The 17,832-nt window shown below is 40.6% G+C and overlaps 1 protein-coding gene across 1 annotated transcript in view; it reads left to right on the top strand.

Moving 5' to 3' along the window:
* LYPD6 (LY6/PLAUR domain containing 6) overlaps window positions 1-17,832 on the top strand; it is a 129,052-nt gene that overhangs the window by 96,071 nt on the left and 15,149 nt on the right. The window contains exons 2-3 of the mRNA XM_012659278.1: window positions 1,577-1,765; window positions 11,622-11,720. Coding sequence (XP_012514732.1) covers window positions 1,648-1,765; window positions 11,622-11,720 — 217 coding nt within the window. The 5' untranslated portion in view covers window positions 1,577-1,647. The remainder of the gene's footprint in view (window positions 1-1,576; window positions 1,766-11,621; window positions 11,721-17,832) is intronic.

Genomic DNA, 17,832 nt, shown 5'->3' with positions numbered 1-17,832 from the left:
CATGGACTGCCATGCCCGACTAATTTTTCTTCTTCTTTTCTTTTCTTTTTTTTTTTTTGTAGAGATGAGGTCTTCCTCTTGCTCAGACAGTGCCGTGGCGTCAACCTAGCTCAGCCTCTCGTGCCTCAGCCTCCTGAATAGCTGGGAGTATAGGCGCACACCACCATGCCTGACTTAATTTTTCTATTTTTTTGTAGAGATGGAGTCTTCCTCTTGCTCAGGCTGGTCTTGCACTCCTCTTGCCTCGGCCTCCCAGAGTGTTACAGGCATGAGTCACCGTGCCTGGCCTCATTTTTATACTTTCTATCATTCTGTTTTAATTAATATTGTTTTGTAGTATATTCTAACATCCAATTAGGCCATATTGATTTTCTGTATTGAGTTCCTATTTCATAATATATTTACTCATTATCTATTTGTTTTTACAAAGTATTTTTAGAATTATTTTGTTATGCTATTTAAAAATCTTGTTGAATATTCGTATTAAAATCTGTAAACAAAATATCCAAATCATGGTTTTTCAGCCAGGTTAAAATAAAATGAGTATCTAAACTCGACCCCTTGCATGAGCAATAGAGATGATGGTGCTTGGAAAAATAGTAGAATACGAAGAACAAGCTTTACTGGAAACCAAGAAGATGGCAAGCAAATGGCACACAAAAAAATCAAGATACATCTCTGTATTCCAAGTAAGCCGGACAATTCAACCCTATCACAGATTTTTACTGTCCTCGATTTTGAGTGCAAAGGACAGAATCAGGATAAAAGACGAAGTAGATGATTGCTTAGTGCTACCATCATACCTAGATCTTATCAGTTTTTGTTTGTACACCTTGCATCAGTCTTAGGAGAAATGCAGCATCGCCTAGTGTTTAAAAATGCAGACTCGAAAGCCACGCTGACTGGGTAAGAGTCGGTGCCTCTACTCACTTGCCGGACCTCAGTTTGCTCAAAATGGGGTAATAATAGTGTCTACATCATAGAGCTGTTGGGAGAACAAATTGGTATATGTAAAGGACTTCAGTAGTACCTGGCCAACAAATATTAGTTATGTTAAGGAGATTTTGTGTTATTGAGGCACTTTTTGGTTTTGGAGAGGTCAACTAACCTGTATTTCTTTGTTTCCCCAGACCTGAAAGTCTGCCTTGTAGAGGTTGCATGGGCACCACTGCCCAGTAAGGCCGCGCTCCCTGCCAGGCCAGCACTGCCATCAGGGAGACGCTTCTGAGCTTTTGCCCCTGGCTTCTTTACTGTTGCGCTCCAACAGCCATCCCCTGGCCTCCTGGCAAAAATGGCTGGATTTCATTAAAATTCAATTTCTCTTGATACCATCTCTGGTGGATATGAGAGGGACAGCTACCAATGGAGCTTTAGCAACCTGATTAAGAATAGATCTGGGCTGGAATGTTCTAAGTGCTCTAAATTTACTGTTTATAAAGTTTCTCTCCATGTTTCCCCACATCCTGTGCTCTCAGCTCCCTCCCTCCCCGGCACATCTCACCCACGTGGGAGCTCAGCCAAGCCTCCGCTGCTGTCTCCAGGTGGACACTGAGATGAGTCTCTCTTCGTGTTGCAGGTGCACGTTCTCTCCTGTCGTCCCGAGTCCCCACTCCCAGGCCCTCTGCATGAGTGACGCTTCGGTCTGCCATGGGACCTGGCCCTGCTCTGGCCTGGCTCCTGCTCCTGAGCCTGCTGTCTGATTGCCTGAGAGCCGCTCAGTCCCGAGACTTCACCGTGAAGGACATTATCTACCTCCACCCTTCAAGTAAGACTGTTCTCTTTGCTGCAGAAATGCCACTTTATTTCAAATAAGAAGTGGGTTGAAAAATGGCCAGGAGAAGGCAGCCTTTAATGCAGGGGAAACCTCTGGTGATTTAATTAGGGGATGGAGTAATTAACAAAAGATGATTTATGCATTAACCTCATGTTTTCACAGCAAGTTTTTTTTTTTTTTTGAAGGCAAATGATTGGGCTTGTTTTCTCTGTTCCCTACACAATCCTTCTGATTCTGAATACTCTTCCCTTGTACTCCTGCCAGCCCTAAGTCAGTTATCAAAGTTTACTGCCATGTCCCCAGAGGAGGATTGTTTGTAAAAGATCAGTCCTCTATAGGTAAGATAATAGCTGGTCTTCCTCTCTGAGCATCTAATTCTCAGTCTCAGCATAATTGCCTCCCACAACTTCCTGTGCCCTGTGCCTTTTGGTTTCCTGTGTTTAAGAATTATCTAGGGAGTGCATAATATGTAGATTCCCAGATCCTTGCCCTAGAGTTTCTCATCTGCAAATACCTTAGGCTATACCTGTGGCTTTTTGCTTTCAGTAGGAATTCCAGGCACTTCTGCTGCAGATATTCTATGGATCACGCTTTGGGAAGCATAGAAGTTTGACTTCCTCTTTTGGTCTCCATCTCTGTGTTTATCTTGTCTCTTTTATTTTTGTATGAATCCTCTCTGTATTGCTCCTGCTGCAGTGAGAGCTGGATATATTGTGTGTGTTCTGACCTTCAGCTTTTGCCCCAAGGCAAATTTTGAAATGTTCTGCTTAGCAAATATTGCTTGAGTGGCCAGTGCGTGTCAAGGATTGTGGTGGGCATGAAAGGTATAAAGGCAACTAAAACATAGTCCTTGCTTCTGAGGCTCTTCCAGGGCTGTTCTAGTCTACAGAGTGGAGGCAGCCAGTCAGACTCCTGCTCTCCCACAGAGTTAGAATATTTAATATCTACATGTTCTGGTTTGGCCAAGAGGTGGTACACAGAGAGCCCAGGGGCTTGGAGTCCAGCTGATCTTGGGTCAGCAACTAGCTCAGTTGCTTTGTAGCCTTTTCAATTGAAATAAATTCCCTAACTTTGTGAAGATTAAATAAAATAATGCACATGAAGCACTTATCACTGAGTGTGAGATGTAGTAACTGCTGAAGGAATGTTAGGGGAATTTTTTAAAGTGCTAATTTCCTCATTTCTAAAGTGGCAAAATAATACATACTCTGTAGCATTACTTTATGGACCAGAAATAATATCTGTAAAATACCAAGCCCATCCCATGCCAGGCAATTGAATGGCTGTTTATATTGTCATCATTGGCTCAGACAGTAAACTGGGGTGCTCAAAATATACTGCCCTAATTTTCTATTACTCCAAATATAGTTTTGATAGGCTGCAAATAATTTCTTTAGATTTATTGTCACTATTCCCTCTCACTAGTATAGTCTCGGTGCCCACTGGTTAATCGTATGGAAAACTTACCTGGCTGACTATTTTTGTAGGACTTTTAACTTTTTAAAATAATATACAAGAGAAGAAGATGTTTTGGTACTTGTTCTGTTTTCTAGATTGCATTTCATTCTATTCTCCAAACAGGCATATTTCTTTATTAGACTTGGAGAAACAAAAACCTAGATTTTAGTCCCTTAGGGTGGATTGCCAGGGTTTCCAATTTCTTTGGTGTTCTTTGTCAGCCTCAGTGACAGACTCAGTAGTAATCGGACCACAAAACGGACCCATGCCTGACCTTCTCTGAGGCTGTGATTGTATACACAGGGTGGGAAGGGAAATTAAGGCGATTGGACTTAAGCAAATGAGAATGAAACAAGCGCACAGACGACTTGTGCCTCAGTGGGGTGGTGGGTCAGTGCCCGAGGTGGTGGGCTCCTATTTGGAAAGTCAATTTCAGAATGAGGTCTTGAAGGATGAGCCCTGCCAGCCAGAGGAGAATCACTTCTGGTCTTTAGAAGTTGATGGAAAATGCTCATGTGACCACTGTTAATTAAATAGAGCGATGGCCTGATGAGAAGGAATTCAGCAGATGTAAAGAATTGGTGGGGTTTTCTGGTTTGACTGTGAAGTATGGAGAAGGATAGAAGAATAGATAATAAGTAGACGATTCACCAGCAGATCAGGGCCCAAGCTGTCAATAGTGTCTCCGTAACTGATCATGAGGAGAGCTGTATAAATTCTTCTTAGATTGACGTTACCATGAGTAGCTCCTACGGGGCAGACCTTTGTTTATTCTGCCCACTTTAAATCAGTGTTACCTTCACATTTCTCTGAACTATTTCAGAAGTTTGTCAGGTGTGTTTTTACACTTTGATTTTTTAAATGGCATGGTTCTCTGTCCTTGAGCACTAGACCACATTTAGATGGAGTGATCTCTACAAATAAGCAGGTTTCTGTTGAACCCGGACCATAAAGAATATATGAGGCTAGAGTGGGATTAGTTTGATTCTGAATTTTTTATATAATCACCTTAATTTGGAGATGGAGGCAAAAACAGCTTTCTTTGGGTCAGTGAGCCAGATTTCATTAATATTACGTATAGAAGCTGGAAACCGGCACAAGGAGAAATACGGTGGTGATGGAGGTGCCAGAAGACACAGGGTTGTCAGTACCAGACAATATAAACCCATTTCTCATGGGCCCGGAACAGCCCTCATTGATAATAACTTGAGTGAGATTGGAACTGTGGTTGGGAAAATTCAGCATCCCACGACTAATCTCCTTTTGCTCTCTGGTTTCCTAATCTTTGAAGTTTCTGAACCTTTAAAAGAAATAAGCTTTATGGCTTTCAAACTTAAAGCAGAGTCCTCAATAATATTCTTTTCTATAATCCATATACAGGTTTTTTTTCATGTGAAAAATGATGAATTTCTTACCAGCTTGTGATTAAAATACTGAAGTCTAATAAAAATCTTTAAAACAAGAGTGCTATTAAGAGAAGTGGAGCTTCTTATTTGGTAGTCAGACATCACACGAGACAGCAAAGCTTAATATACTAAATGGCTGCAACCTGTTCATGGCCTTTTCTTTCCTTAGAATAGAAAATTTCCTAAGAATATTCAGTTTTCCTCTGGTTGCATGTTTTGAGTCTTTCCTTAATCATGTGCACCAAATAACTGCATTCCTGCAGAGGGCTTGTTTGTGCCCATGTATAAGGCCAGTAAATTTGTTCACAATCCTGTATCGTGTAAGTCTTGGAGGGTAAGGGGACTCTCTAGAAAGGTACTAGGAAATGCATTTTTATTGGAAATATATTCGTATTAAAATTATACTAACAATATTTTGTTGCCAAGTAGACTGAGAAGGGAGATAAATTTATTAGATGTCTAGAATTTTTGTATTTGTATCCAGTTTCTAAAAACAATGGAAATTGATTAGATAAGAATAGAAAAAAGTTTGGATGCATTACACATCAGCATACCTTTCAAAAACAAGTCTGTTCTCACCACGTTTTTGGTGACTGAAGGCCTTTGTCCAGGCAAAAGTTCCAAGAGATGGAAACAAAGACTAAATCTTTTCTGATGCCTTACAAATGAATTATGGTCGGTTGAACTACCGCTGACCATGAGAGTTAATGGACAGATTATTTTACAGGAAGTAACTGGGCACTTTGGTGTTTCTTTTTTTTCTTTACAATCACCTTCTCATAAGGGACCAAGGACTTATGCCCTGAAATTCAGAGTACTAAGCTTATTAACTCTGTGATCAAGAGCCAAATTAGATTCATTCACAGCTGGGGCCACAACAATTTGAAACTCTGCTTGCTCTATAATGCTTTGAAGTAACAAAGAAGAAAATGGCACATCTCTTAGAAGCCTCCTTCCGTTCTTTTTAAAAAAACCTCTTTATCAGATGCAGTATCAATTAGCAAGTTACTGGGGATAATTGTTCATCTGTAGACCTTATTTTTGGCAAAATATTTCCAGAAGGAAGAATTTAACCATTTACTTGGTATTGTACTATAATTAGCCACTTAAAGCTGAGTATGTTTGCAGAGATTTGTCACTAAACAGGGTGTGATAATTCCCTGATCATTTCTACCTGCCAAGAGTCAATAAGACCTCCTTTAAGCAGATATTAAACTTGTGCGCAAATAGGAGGCTGTAGATTTTAAAATCATACTCACCAAAAATGAGATAATCTGGTTCATTGCTAATGATATGTGCTGATAAACTCAATCAGAGATAAATGCTTTGAAGCAAAGCTTCATTTTGTTGTCATGATATTTTAGTTCACGTTCCTGTATAAATTTCAGTATACATTGGGTTGATTTCTGAGTCCAGCCCTACTTATGTAAGAAATAATAGGGTTTAATTTAATATGTCACTAGTCTTGCAAATGATCATTTTGAAAAGTCTATTAAATAATCTAAATTTGAGAACACTACACCTTATTAGTGTTAGCATTTCAATAAGTTTGTTCTTGGAACAGTTGGATTGTCAATTTTCATTCTTAATTAAGTTCTTAATTTATCTCTTTGATGGGAAAGTTTGCAGGAATAACTAATTCAATATTCCAGCCAAAAATTTTACTGGCTGCAGTGACAGATGATAAAATTGGATGCCCTAGTGAATTAATCATGCAAACTGAAGTGGTACGGCTAGCTTGCAGTCGTGAACCTTGGTGAATACGATGAACATTTTTTGAGAAATGCTGTTCTTTGACAAATTCTTTATAACCTTTTTTGAAAACTTCTACTTTGATCATTCCACTTCAAATTTTACAAACTATTTTAAAGTCCTATCTTTTAAAGTTATTTATATATTATTTTAAACTTGATAGGAAAGCTATTTTTAATGTATCCAATCAGGATAATTTCCTGAAATATTTTGTATGGTTTTCCTCATAATGGTATGTATAAAAATAAGCTAATTAAAATATCTGTAAGAATATTGAATGGCTTTGGAATTTGAGGACCTGTTTTTGTTTTTGTTTTTTTAATTCTTCAGGCATGTACAGGCATACCTAGGAGATAGTGCCAGCTTGATTCCAGACTACCACAACAAAGGGAATATTGCAATAAAGCTACACAATTTTTTTGGTTTCCCAGTTCATAGGAAAGTGACATTTACACTAGACTGTAGTCTATTAAGGGTACAATAACATTATGTCTAAAAAAACAATATACGCACTTTATTGACAATGTATACACACTTTATTGCTAAATAATGTTAATGATCATCTGAGCCTTCAGTGAGTTGTAATATTTTTGCTGGTGGAAGATCTTGCCTCGATGTTGATGGCTGCTGACTGATCAGGGTGGTGGTTGCTGAAGGTTGGGGTGGCTGTGGCAATTTGTTAAAACAACAGTAAAGTTTGTTACATCAACTGACTCTTCCTTTCACAGAAGATTTCTCTATAGCATGCAATCCTCTTTGATAGCATTCTGCCCACAGTAGAACTTCTTTCAAAATTGGAGTCAATCCTCTCAAACCCTGCTACTGCTTTATCAACTAAGTTGCTATAATATTCTAAATCCTTTGTTGTCATTCCAGCAATGTTCACAGCAGCTTCACCAGGAGTAGATTCCATCTTAAGAAACCACTTTCTTTGTTAATCCATAAAAAGCAACTCCTCATCCATTTAAGTTTTATCATGAAATTGCAACAATTCAGTCCCATCTTCAGGCTCCACTCCTAATTCTAGTTCTCTTGCTATTTCCATCATATCAGCAATTACATCCTCCCCTGCAGTCTTGAATCCCTCAAAGTCATCCGTGAGAGTTGGAATCAACTTCTTCCAAACACCTGTTAATGTTGATACTTTGACCTCGCATGATCACAAATGTTCTTATTGGCATCTAGAATGGTGAATCCTATCTAGAAGATTTTCAATTTATTTTGCCCAGGTCCAGCAGAGGATTCACTATGTATGGCAGCTATAGCCTTATAAAATGCATATCTCAAATATGAAGATTTGAAAGTCAAAATTACTCCCTGCTCCATGTGCTTCAGAGTGGATGGTGTGTTAGCAGGCATGAAAATAACACTAATCTCTTGGTACATCTCCATAGGAGAACTTGGGTGACCAGGTGTACTGTCAATGAACAATAATATTTTCAATCTTTTTTCTGAGCAGTAGGTCTCAACCGTGGGCTTAAAATATTCAGTAAACCAAAGAGATGTGCTGTCATCTAGGCTTTGTTGTGCTATTTACAGAGCACAGACAGAGTAGATTTAGCATGATTCTTAAGGGTTCTGGGATTTTCAGAATGGTAAATGAGCTTCTACTTAATGGCTTCTACTTAAAGTCACCAGCTGCATTAGCCCCTAACAAGAGAATCAGCCTGTCTTTTGAAGCTTTTAAGCCAGGCATGGACTTCACTCTAGCTATGAAAGTTTTAGATGCCATCTTCTTCCAGTATAAAGCTGTTTCATCTACACTGAAAATCTATTGTCTAGTGTAGCCACCTTCATCAGTGATCTTAGCTAAATTTTCTGGATAACTTGCTGCAGCACTTTCTACTTCATCTTGAACTTTTATGTTACGGAAGTGGCTTCTTTCCTTCAACCTCATGAACCAACCTCTGCTAGCTTCTAATTTTTCTTCTGCAGCTTCCTCATGTCTCCCAGCCTTCATAGAATTGAAGAGAGTTGGGGTTTAGGCTTTGGCTTAAGGCAGTGTTGTGGCTGTTTTGATCTTATATCCAGACCACTCAAACTTTCTCCATATCAGCAAGAAGTTTGTTTCACTTTGTTATCATTCATGTATTCACTGGGTAGCATTTATAATTTCCTTCAAGAACTTTTCCTTTGCATTTCAACTTGGCTGTTTGGTACAAGAGGCCTAGTATTCAGCCCATCTTGGTTTTTGACATGCCTTCCTTACCAAGCTTGATCATTTCCAGCTTTTTATTTAAAGTAAGAGATGTGCAACTCTTCCTTTCATTTGAACAATTAGTGGCCATTATAGGGTTATTAATTGGCCTAATGTCAATATCGTTGTGTCTTAAGGAATAGGGAGGCCTGAAGAGAGGAAGAGAGACAGGGAATGCCAGTTAGTCCCGCAGTCAGAACATACACATTTATAAATTAAGTTCATCTTCTTATGAAGGTGTCGTTCCTGACACCGCCAAACAATTATAATAGTAACATCAAAGATCACTGATCACAGATGACCATACAGATATGCTAATAATGAAAAAATTTGAAATATTGTGAGAATTACCAAAATATGACACAGAGACAAGAAATGAGCATGTGCTATTGGAAAAATGGCGCCCAAAGATTTAATTGACACAGGATTGCCACAAACCTTCTATTTGTAAAAAATGCAATATCTGCATGAAGTGCAATACAGTGTGGTATGCCTGTACTCACCTAAATAGAATCTTTCAGTTCAAATGTAACCCACTTTTCTAGGCAGGTAATGTAAAGATATAAAAATTACTTATTTGTAGCTTACAAAATACTTTACTTCTATTTTATTATAATTACATGATAGCAGAGCATTTTTCCCCATAGTGAAATTGCCTCCTAGAAATGAAGTGGTTGGATGGCCATGTCCAAGCTTTCCATCATTTTGTAAGAAGATTCACATTGCTTTCTATCATTCTGTTTATGAATTTAAGTCACCAACTACTTGGAGGAACATAGAACTCTCCAATGGGCCCATAAAAAAGTCCAGTTAATTGTCTTTTCTAGACAGCTTATGACTTCTGATCATGCTACATTATTGCATATTGTCACAGTCAGCTCTGTGAAATATTGCAAGCAAGTACGTGGATGGGCAGCTATTCTAGAGAAGGTGAAAATCAAAGTTATATCTGGCCCATAATTCTGGCCTTAAGCTGCTGCCTTCTCCTTCATTTATTTTTGATAACATACCTAATTGGTTCCATGTGGGCAAAGCAATTTACCCTGAGATGATTATTTCCACCAGTGGGATATGCAGGCTCAGCCATCTGCGAGGGAGAACAGTTGGCTCCTGCAGATGAACTGTTTGAGTGTCTGCAGCTTTCAAATAGGCCAGGTGATTTTACAAATTAAAAAAAAATGCACAAGTTGTGTTTACATTAAAGGCAAAACTCTAAGTAGCAAAGCAAGCAAATGATTAGAGCTAAGAAGCAATTAGAAGCACATCAGTGGAAAGGACAGGGAACAACTGGGCCTGGCATTGCTTGTTGGCTCTCATCCTTACGCTGAGGGAAGGGCCTGGGTGTGCGGGGCACTCTCCGGAGCGTGGCTCTCACGTGACACATCCCCACCTGAGCTTAATGGAAGGGAAACAAGCACCTGAGGACAGTCCCCTCAGAAGGCAGGAAGAGACAACTCAGGAGTAGAGAGAGAGGGGAATAGGTAAGGGGGGTCTCCTGGAATGGCTCAGGCCTCAGGCTGCAGCTAGTAGCCTAGGTGTGTCCACGTCCCCATGTCCCCCTCAGTCTCCTGCCCTGGGGAGGATGGTCGTGGGCCCGAGAGGCCTCTTAGGAGGGTCACCTCTGCACAAGCAGCGTATATTTTAGCAGTGAAGACTCTTCCTTTAGCTGATCCTTACTGTCCCCAGGGATTCTTAATTGTTGGGTCTGACCAGATAAAAATGTTATATTGAACTAGAGAAATTGCCACTTTTGTAGATCCAAATGGTCAAACATCAGGAAATTTTTAATGATTCAAACTAATATTTATATTTACATGCTGACAAGTTTATGTCAGTTGACGTACGGAGTAAATTATTAGAAATACAGAGAACGCCTTTTTTAATTGAAAAATTTATCGAGGTAACTGTAGAGTCATATGCAGTTGTAAGAAATAATACCGAGAGACCCTACATCCCCTTTACCCAATGGTGACACTTTGAAAAACTATAGAATAAAATCACCACCAGGATATTGGTATTGATACAATGTTATTCAGTTTTCTCCAGTTTGACATGTATTCATTTGTGGGTATGTGATTAGCTCTGCACAATTTTGTCACATGGGTGGATTTGTGTAGTCAGTGCACTAAAGAGTTTCAGGAGCACAAGGATCCCTCCCATTGGCCTCACACTTCCCTCCCTGCAAGTCTCCCCAGCACACCCCTGTCATCCACAACCCCTGGCAGCCCCTAATCTACATTTCTAAATTGCTTTTATTTAAAAAATATTTATAAATGGAACCATACAGTATGTATTCTTTTGGGATTGGCTTTTTTCCCCCCACTCAGAATAATTCCCTAGAAATTCATCCATGTTGTTGAATGTAGTAATAGTTCATTCTTTTCTATTGCTGTCTAGTGTTTCATATATGGATATACCACAGCTTAACCATTCACCCACTGAAGAACATTTGGGTTGTTTCTAGTTTTGGGCTATTATAAATAAAATTGCTGTGGACATTTGTGTACAGATTTTTGTATGAATGTAAGTGTTCATTTTTCAGGGATAAATGCCGAAGCGTAAAATTGCTGGGTCATATGGTAGTTGAATGTTTAGTTTAAGAAACTGCCAAGGCTAGGCACTGTAGCTCGTGCCTGTACTTCCAGCACTTTGGGAGGCCAAGGTGGGAAGATTGCTTGAGGCCAGGAGTTCCAGACCAGCCTGAGCAACATAGTGAGACCCCTTCTCTATAAAAATTAGAAAAATTAGCTGGGCGTGGTGGCATGTGCCGGTAGTCCCAGATACTTGGGAGGCTGAGGCAGGTGGATTGCTTGAGCCCAGGAGTTTGAGGTTGCAGCAAGTTATGATTATAATGATGCCACTGCACTCTAGCCCTGGCAACAGAGCAAGACCCTGTCTTAAAAATAAATTAAAATAATAAATAAGAAACTGCCAAGCTATCTTGAGAATCCTTTTTTAAAAAATGAAAATGTCTAACTTCATAGGATTCTGTGCTCAGTCTAAAAACTAATCTTTTCTCTTGATCCCTTTGTAGCCACACCATATCCTGGTGGATTTAAATGTTTCACCTGTGAAAAGGCAGCAGACAACTATGAGTGCAACCGATGGGCTCCGGACATCTACTGTCCTCGAGGTAAACTTTCAGTAGACAGATTGGAGTCCCCAGAGCTGTCCATGAGTGCATAGCCCTGTTGACATTGGTGCAAGTATACGGAGAGGCATGCTTGCCATCTCAACTGCCCCTCTTGTCTGAGGCTATTAGATGTTTTTGTGACTTATCAAAGATTCATAGAGACATAAACTGATCCATAAGATTGCACCCTTTGTCGTGTATCTCTGGAGCTCCACAGGAGGTAAGTGACACTTTCCCCCACATCCTCAGGCCCAGCCAAATGCAGAACAAGAGAACAGCCAGCCTGTTTGCTACCCTTTGAGGCATTAGTCATTGCACAGTAACCGCTTTCATGTAAAGTATGAATTGATGTTCATATAAAGATTCTATTTATTACGTATCTTGCTAGAGACTTTCATGCCATCTCTAGAATTTAGAATTCTAAATGCCATCATTGCAGAAGTGAAAACCCTGAACTTTTTGAACTATTAAACTCTCTTTGAAGGAGGAGATGGATGCCCAGCTGGAGCATGAAATTTTTACCCAAAGGCCCATTTGAAAATGAGGAAGATCCGTCATATTCATATATTTTTATTCTATCAAAGAAAAAAGATAGTTATATTTGGCTATGAATCACTCTTAATTGGCTGTTTTATTTTGGAGGACAGTTGATTCATTGGGGGGAGGGTGATGAGGATGGGGCATTTTCCTGGCAAATGTTTGAGTGAGTAGTTAGATGGGTTTCACTGCTGATCTCATTCACTTGTTGAAATGACTTAACACATCAACACCAAAGCCATTATTTTTCAACATGGCACAAGAGATCTCATACTCAGCCCAATGAGTGGCACTCTCTTTCTCGTGGAGGACTGGAAATTGGGAGAGCGTGGAAACCAAAATTAAAAGGCAGATGTCAATCACCCAAGCCAGTACTATTAATGCTTAATTCAGGAGTCTCCACCTCGGCTGCCCAGTAGAAACACCTGTGGAACTTTTCACTGAAACCTGTGCCTTGCTTAGACCAGTGATTCTCAAACTTCAACGTCATCATTATTCCCTAAAGGGCTTTTGATTAATAAAACATAGATTTCTTCTACCACCCTCATCCCCCACTCCACCCGAGTTTTTGATTTAGTGGTCTGAGATAGGGCCTCAGAAAATTTGCATTTCTAAAGAGTTCCAGGTGGTGAGTTAATTTTTTAGTATATGTGCTGCCTAAGCGAGCACCAGGTGGTGAGTTAAGAGCCACAGCTCTACACAAGTTGAACCAGTATCTCTAAGCATAGGGCCCTGCATGGGTATTTTTAAATATCCCAGTCAATTGTAACGAACAAAGGCAAGAACCACTGGGAGTTTCTCTACTCACTAATAGAAAGGGAAATGTGGTGTCATTGTGTCTAGATCCCTCTTACTTACTTTTATGTAGAGATGCTAATGGTGTCCCAAGAGACCACAGAGAAGAGAAAAACATGGAGACACTAAAGATTGGCTTAGTCACAAGCTAGATATACAGCCATCTGGGTAATCCAAGATATGTTTTGTCTCTATTGCCTTCTGTAGGCACTGCCCATTTCCAAATGGGCCAGTGTTTTCTACCATTACCAGCACAGAATTAATGCTCTAATGGACCTGGTTAAACCACTACTTCTCAAACTTGGCTGCACCTCGAAATCACCTGGTAAATTTTTGAAAACATTGATGCCCGGGTCCTTTCCCAGCAAGTCATATTTAAATGGTGTGGCTAGGCATAAGGGATTTTAAAAGCCCCACACTCACCCCCTTGCCCAAGTGGTTCTCATATGCAGCAAAATTTAAGAACCACTGTAAACAGTGACTCTGGACAAAATCAGGATGATTTGCTTATATATTCAGGAACCTGGTTCCTGCTGGGACAAAGCTGGTCAATTTGCTTTTGAAACTGTCACCACTGGTCAGAGCTAATGTACGGGAAGTGTGGCTTACTCCACTTGTGCTGCTGTAACAAGATACCTCAGACTGGGTAACTTGTAAACAACAGAAATTTATTTCTAACAGTTCTGGAGGCTGGGAAGTCCAAGATCAGGGTGCCAGCAGGTTCTAGTGAGGACCGGTCTCTCTGTTTCCAAGGTTGCTGTGTCCTCTAGAGGGAAGGAATACTGTCCTCACATGGCAGAAGGACAGAAGAGGGTGGAAGGGAGGGAAGGCAATGAACCCACTCCCTCAAGCCCTTTTATAAAAGCTCCAATCCCATCCATGAGGGCTCCACCCTTATGACTTAGTCACCTCTTAAAGGCTCCACCTCTAATACCATCACACTGGGGATTAAGTTTCAGCATGTGAATTTGGGGGGACACATTCAGACCATGGCAAAGGGGAGCTATGCTTCTCTTACTATTCACTTAGCTCTGCGGTGCCCTAGCAGAGATAGTACGGGGGAAAAGGAGGGGATGTGAACTGGTGTGGGCTTTGGGCTGTGTGTCATAGGACCCCCGTCCAAGTCTGATGGTGTGCAAGTATGTCCCTGTCACACAGAAAATACAGGTGACCAGAAGCACTCTGCTTGAGTGCCTCTCAGGGAAAAGAGGAAGTTCCATCTTGATGCTTTCTTTTGAGGTCAAAATCTATCCTTTCAAAGTATCTCAGAGTGGTCTCTACAAAATTTATCCTTTTCCTTTTTTTTTTTCCTTCCACTTTTATCTTTTTGTCCTTAAATTTATAGGGAAAAACAGAAAGTCATGCGCTGAGATCCATGACACAAAAGCACCATGCCAGGCCCCTGGGGGGATTAGGCAGTGACAGATTGGAATCTGGTTTCTTCTTTCAAGGGACAGGCAGTTTAGCCGGGGAGATAAGATCTGAACATATCAAATGTCAAAAATAGCAGGACAAAGGTAAGTGCCAAATGAAACATGGCATTAAGTGCTGTGGGAGTTTAAGGGAAGAAGAGCTATTTGGGCCTGGAGGTGGCCAGCGAAAGCACTATGCGCTGGGAAAATCGCAGCAGCCCTACACCTGGGAGATGGCGGGAGAGCCTTGAGTAGGGCACATCTTCCGGGAAGTCACGCAGAGGGAAGGTATGGAGACAGGATGCCCCACGTGTGCTCAGTGGACAGGGAGAGACCTGACCTGAGAGTAGCAACCAGTTTGTATCAGAGAGGGACAGAAGCAAAGTAGTGGAGCCGTGTTACTTTGGTGGGACCTTGAGCATCAGGTAAAGAGTGGGAACTTAAAACCATAACCTGAGAAGAGGTGAAGCCACACTCAGCTTCTAGCTTAATCAGCCCCATTTCCCCTGAGTCTTCTGTTCATTCCTCTGGGTTTTCTCCAGATTTTTGTAACAATAAAAATGAAAATAATGCCATTTTATTATTGGATTAAAATATAAGATGTGTCATAGATTTTTCTCAGTTTATTATGAGTCTGAAGCAGGTGCAGGACTACTAGCAGGCTTAATACGGGCAGCTCAGAAGCTGCTGTGGAAAGGCATCATGGCTTTCTGACACATTCCTGGTTTTTTGTTTTTGTGACATATTGAACTAGGTTTTAATCGTCACATCATGTGAAAATAATCGGTTGAAAGTGAGAAAATTATTTTGTGCATTTAATCTTATCTATGTGGAATAGACCCACATACCAGGTTGCTTAGGGGATCCACTGAATTCCGAGAATTTTCAAAAGCTAAACTCAGTCATGCCCGTGTACAGACTCATAGTGTTGTCTTAGCGAGTGATGTTTGGGGATTTGGCAAACTTATTGTGAGGTATCATGTGGCCAAATAAGCATCAAGAGAGCTTTGTCCTGGCTGGAATCACTCTGACAGCAAGGGTGGCATCAATCAGCCATAGCTCTAGCCAACTCAGGTTCCCTTCACTCTCGTTTCCAGAATGTGTGTGATGCATGGATGGTCTCCTTCTCACGTCACACATGCCTCTGGTGCTCCCAGAGTTGTGGTGCCACACTCCCTCCATAGACATGAGAACTCACAACGTCCTCCATAGCTGATGGTCCTTGCTTCACTCGCCTGGCTTCTGTTTAGTCTTTGGTCCCCGAGCACTTCCTTTGCAACGGCTTTAATTTCATCAACCACTCGTTATAAATTTGTTCAATTTCCTATGAACTGGAATGGGAAAGGATCTTCAAATCACATTATGTGAGGGACCAGTTGAAGGCACTAATGAAGTAAAATAAGAATTGAACGTCACATGCTTGGATTCACGTCGTTTTGCCCATGACTTTTCTCTGTGCCACAAGATTAAAAGCTCCTTGAGAGAGGGACTGTATGAATGGTTATTAAGAGTCTGTGGAATTAAATGTCAAATCAAAAACATTACAGTTTTTAAAAAGCCTGTTCTGTGGAAGACACCTAAGCCGAGGATATTATGTTCCTTCTTAATTACGAAGTACAGGTGCTTCCCTCTAAGGCAAAATCTTCATTTGAAATTATTGCTGATATAAAATCAGAACAAGAGAAATCTTGTGATAGAGGACACATATCTGTTTGGTTCCAGCTTCTATGCTGCTTACTATTCTTCTGTGAAAGGAAAGAACAAGCTGGACTTATCCCTTATGGCTCTTTCTAGATCTGTTGTCTGATGGTTCCTGCTACAAGCAGGAAATACAAATGTGATCCCAACTCAGCTGAGGACACCACCACAGTTGCAAATTTTCAGGAAAGGCTTTTTCATTGTTGACTTTTTTCAGACAGAGCCCAGGCTGAGACAGATAACGTTTATTGTTTTACTTAATCTAAGGATGGGTTTTTCTCTCCATTAGGCAATTTTACATTTAGGATATAGCCCTCCAAGGTTTCTACCATTTTTACAGGGGGTTTCGATTCCATCTCTAAATCTCATCAAGGCTTTGCAACTTCTTATAGTTTATCTTTTAATATTTCTTCCCCAACTCAGCATAGAAAAATCAGTATCTTATCCAGTGTTGGTCCTTGGTATTTTCCCTTCTGGAGAATGTATTTGTTGATTTACAAAAGGTGTTGGTTGTATCTTATACAGCACTTCTGGCTGCTATGTATTAAGATGGTTTTCAGATGATCTGTCTTGTCATATTACTGTCATATTGCTAAATGGAAGTCTTAGATTTCCTCCTCTTTTAAAAGTAATTTTTAATTAAAGTTTAACATTCATGCAGGAAAGTGAACAGATCATGAATTTTTACCAAGTGAACATGCTATGTGTCCACCGCCCATGTGAAGCCATAGGGCCCAGAGGTCCTCAGGCCCCCCAATCATTATACTCGATTCCCAAAGATAACAATATTGTGACCACTACCATTGAGCTTCATAAGAATATAGCCACAGAGAATATACTTCTTGCTTTCAAACATTATTTGTGAAATTCATCCATGTTTCTGTAAAGTCATTCTTTCTCACTGGTGTATAGTAGACCATCATGTGACTATACCAGAATTCACCTATTCCACTCTTGATGGACATTTGATTGTTTCCAGTTTTTGAATATTACAAACATTCTTATACATGTCTTTTGGTACATGTATGTATGCATTTCTGCTAGGTCTTTCCCAGAAGTGGGATTGCTAGGCTTGGGGCATATAAGTGTTGGCTTTCCAAATACTGCCTAACAGTTTCCCAAAGTTACACTCTCACCAGCAGTGCACACAGGTGCCAGTTGCTGTACAACCTTGCCCACACTTAGTATTGACAGACACAAGAGAAACTAGAAGTTAATGGGATGATATTTTTCCAAGTGTGGAAAGTAACTGCCAACCTGGCATTCTATGCTGAGACTCCCGTCTCACTTCCCTGCAGCTCCCTTCTCTCCCGGTGCCCTGCTAGCTCGGAACTCCTGCTTGTGCTCCCAATTCCCTTGACACTGATAAAGGCTCTGCCCTACTTCTCTGCCCCTTCGCAGGGCTTTCTGTTTGGTGTCTCAGCCTCTCCACCTGTGCAAGTTTTGAATCAGCCGCTGCCTCAAGGGGAGAACAGGTACAGAACGTCCGGCTCCACTCAGCGGGCTCTTCCTTTCTCTGGCACCTCGTTTTTCAAATCCAGTCTGCCCTGGTAGCTCATGTAAGCTTTTGCACAGGTTTTTGTTGTTTTCATCTTACGTGGCTATTTTAATTTTCTTCTGCTGTTTCTTGGTAAGGTGATACAGGCTGCTCCATCTCAGCTGGCATTATC

This window comes from Propithecus coquereli, unplaced genomic scaffold (assembly GCF_000956105.1).
Source record: "Propithecus coquereli isolate 6110/MARCELLA unplaced genomic scaffold, Pcoq_1.0 Scaffold118, whole genome shotgun sequence".
Taxonomy (NCBI): Eukaryota; Metazoa; Chordata; class Mammalia; order Primates; family Indriidae; genus Propithecus; species Propithecus coquereli.
The sequence above is the reverse complement of the archived record's forward strand: the minus strand, read 5'-3'. Positions and strand labels throughout refer to the sequence as shown.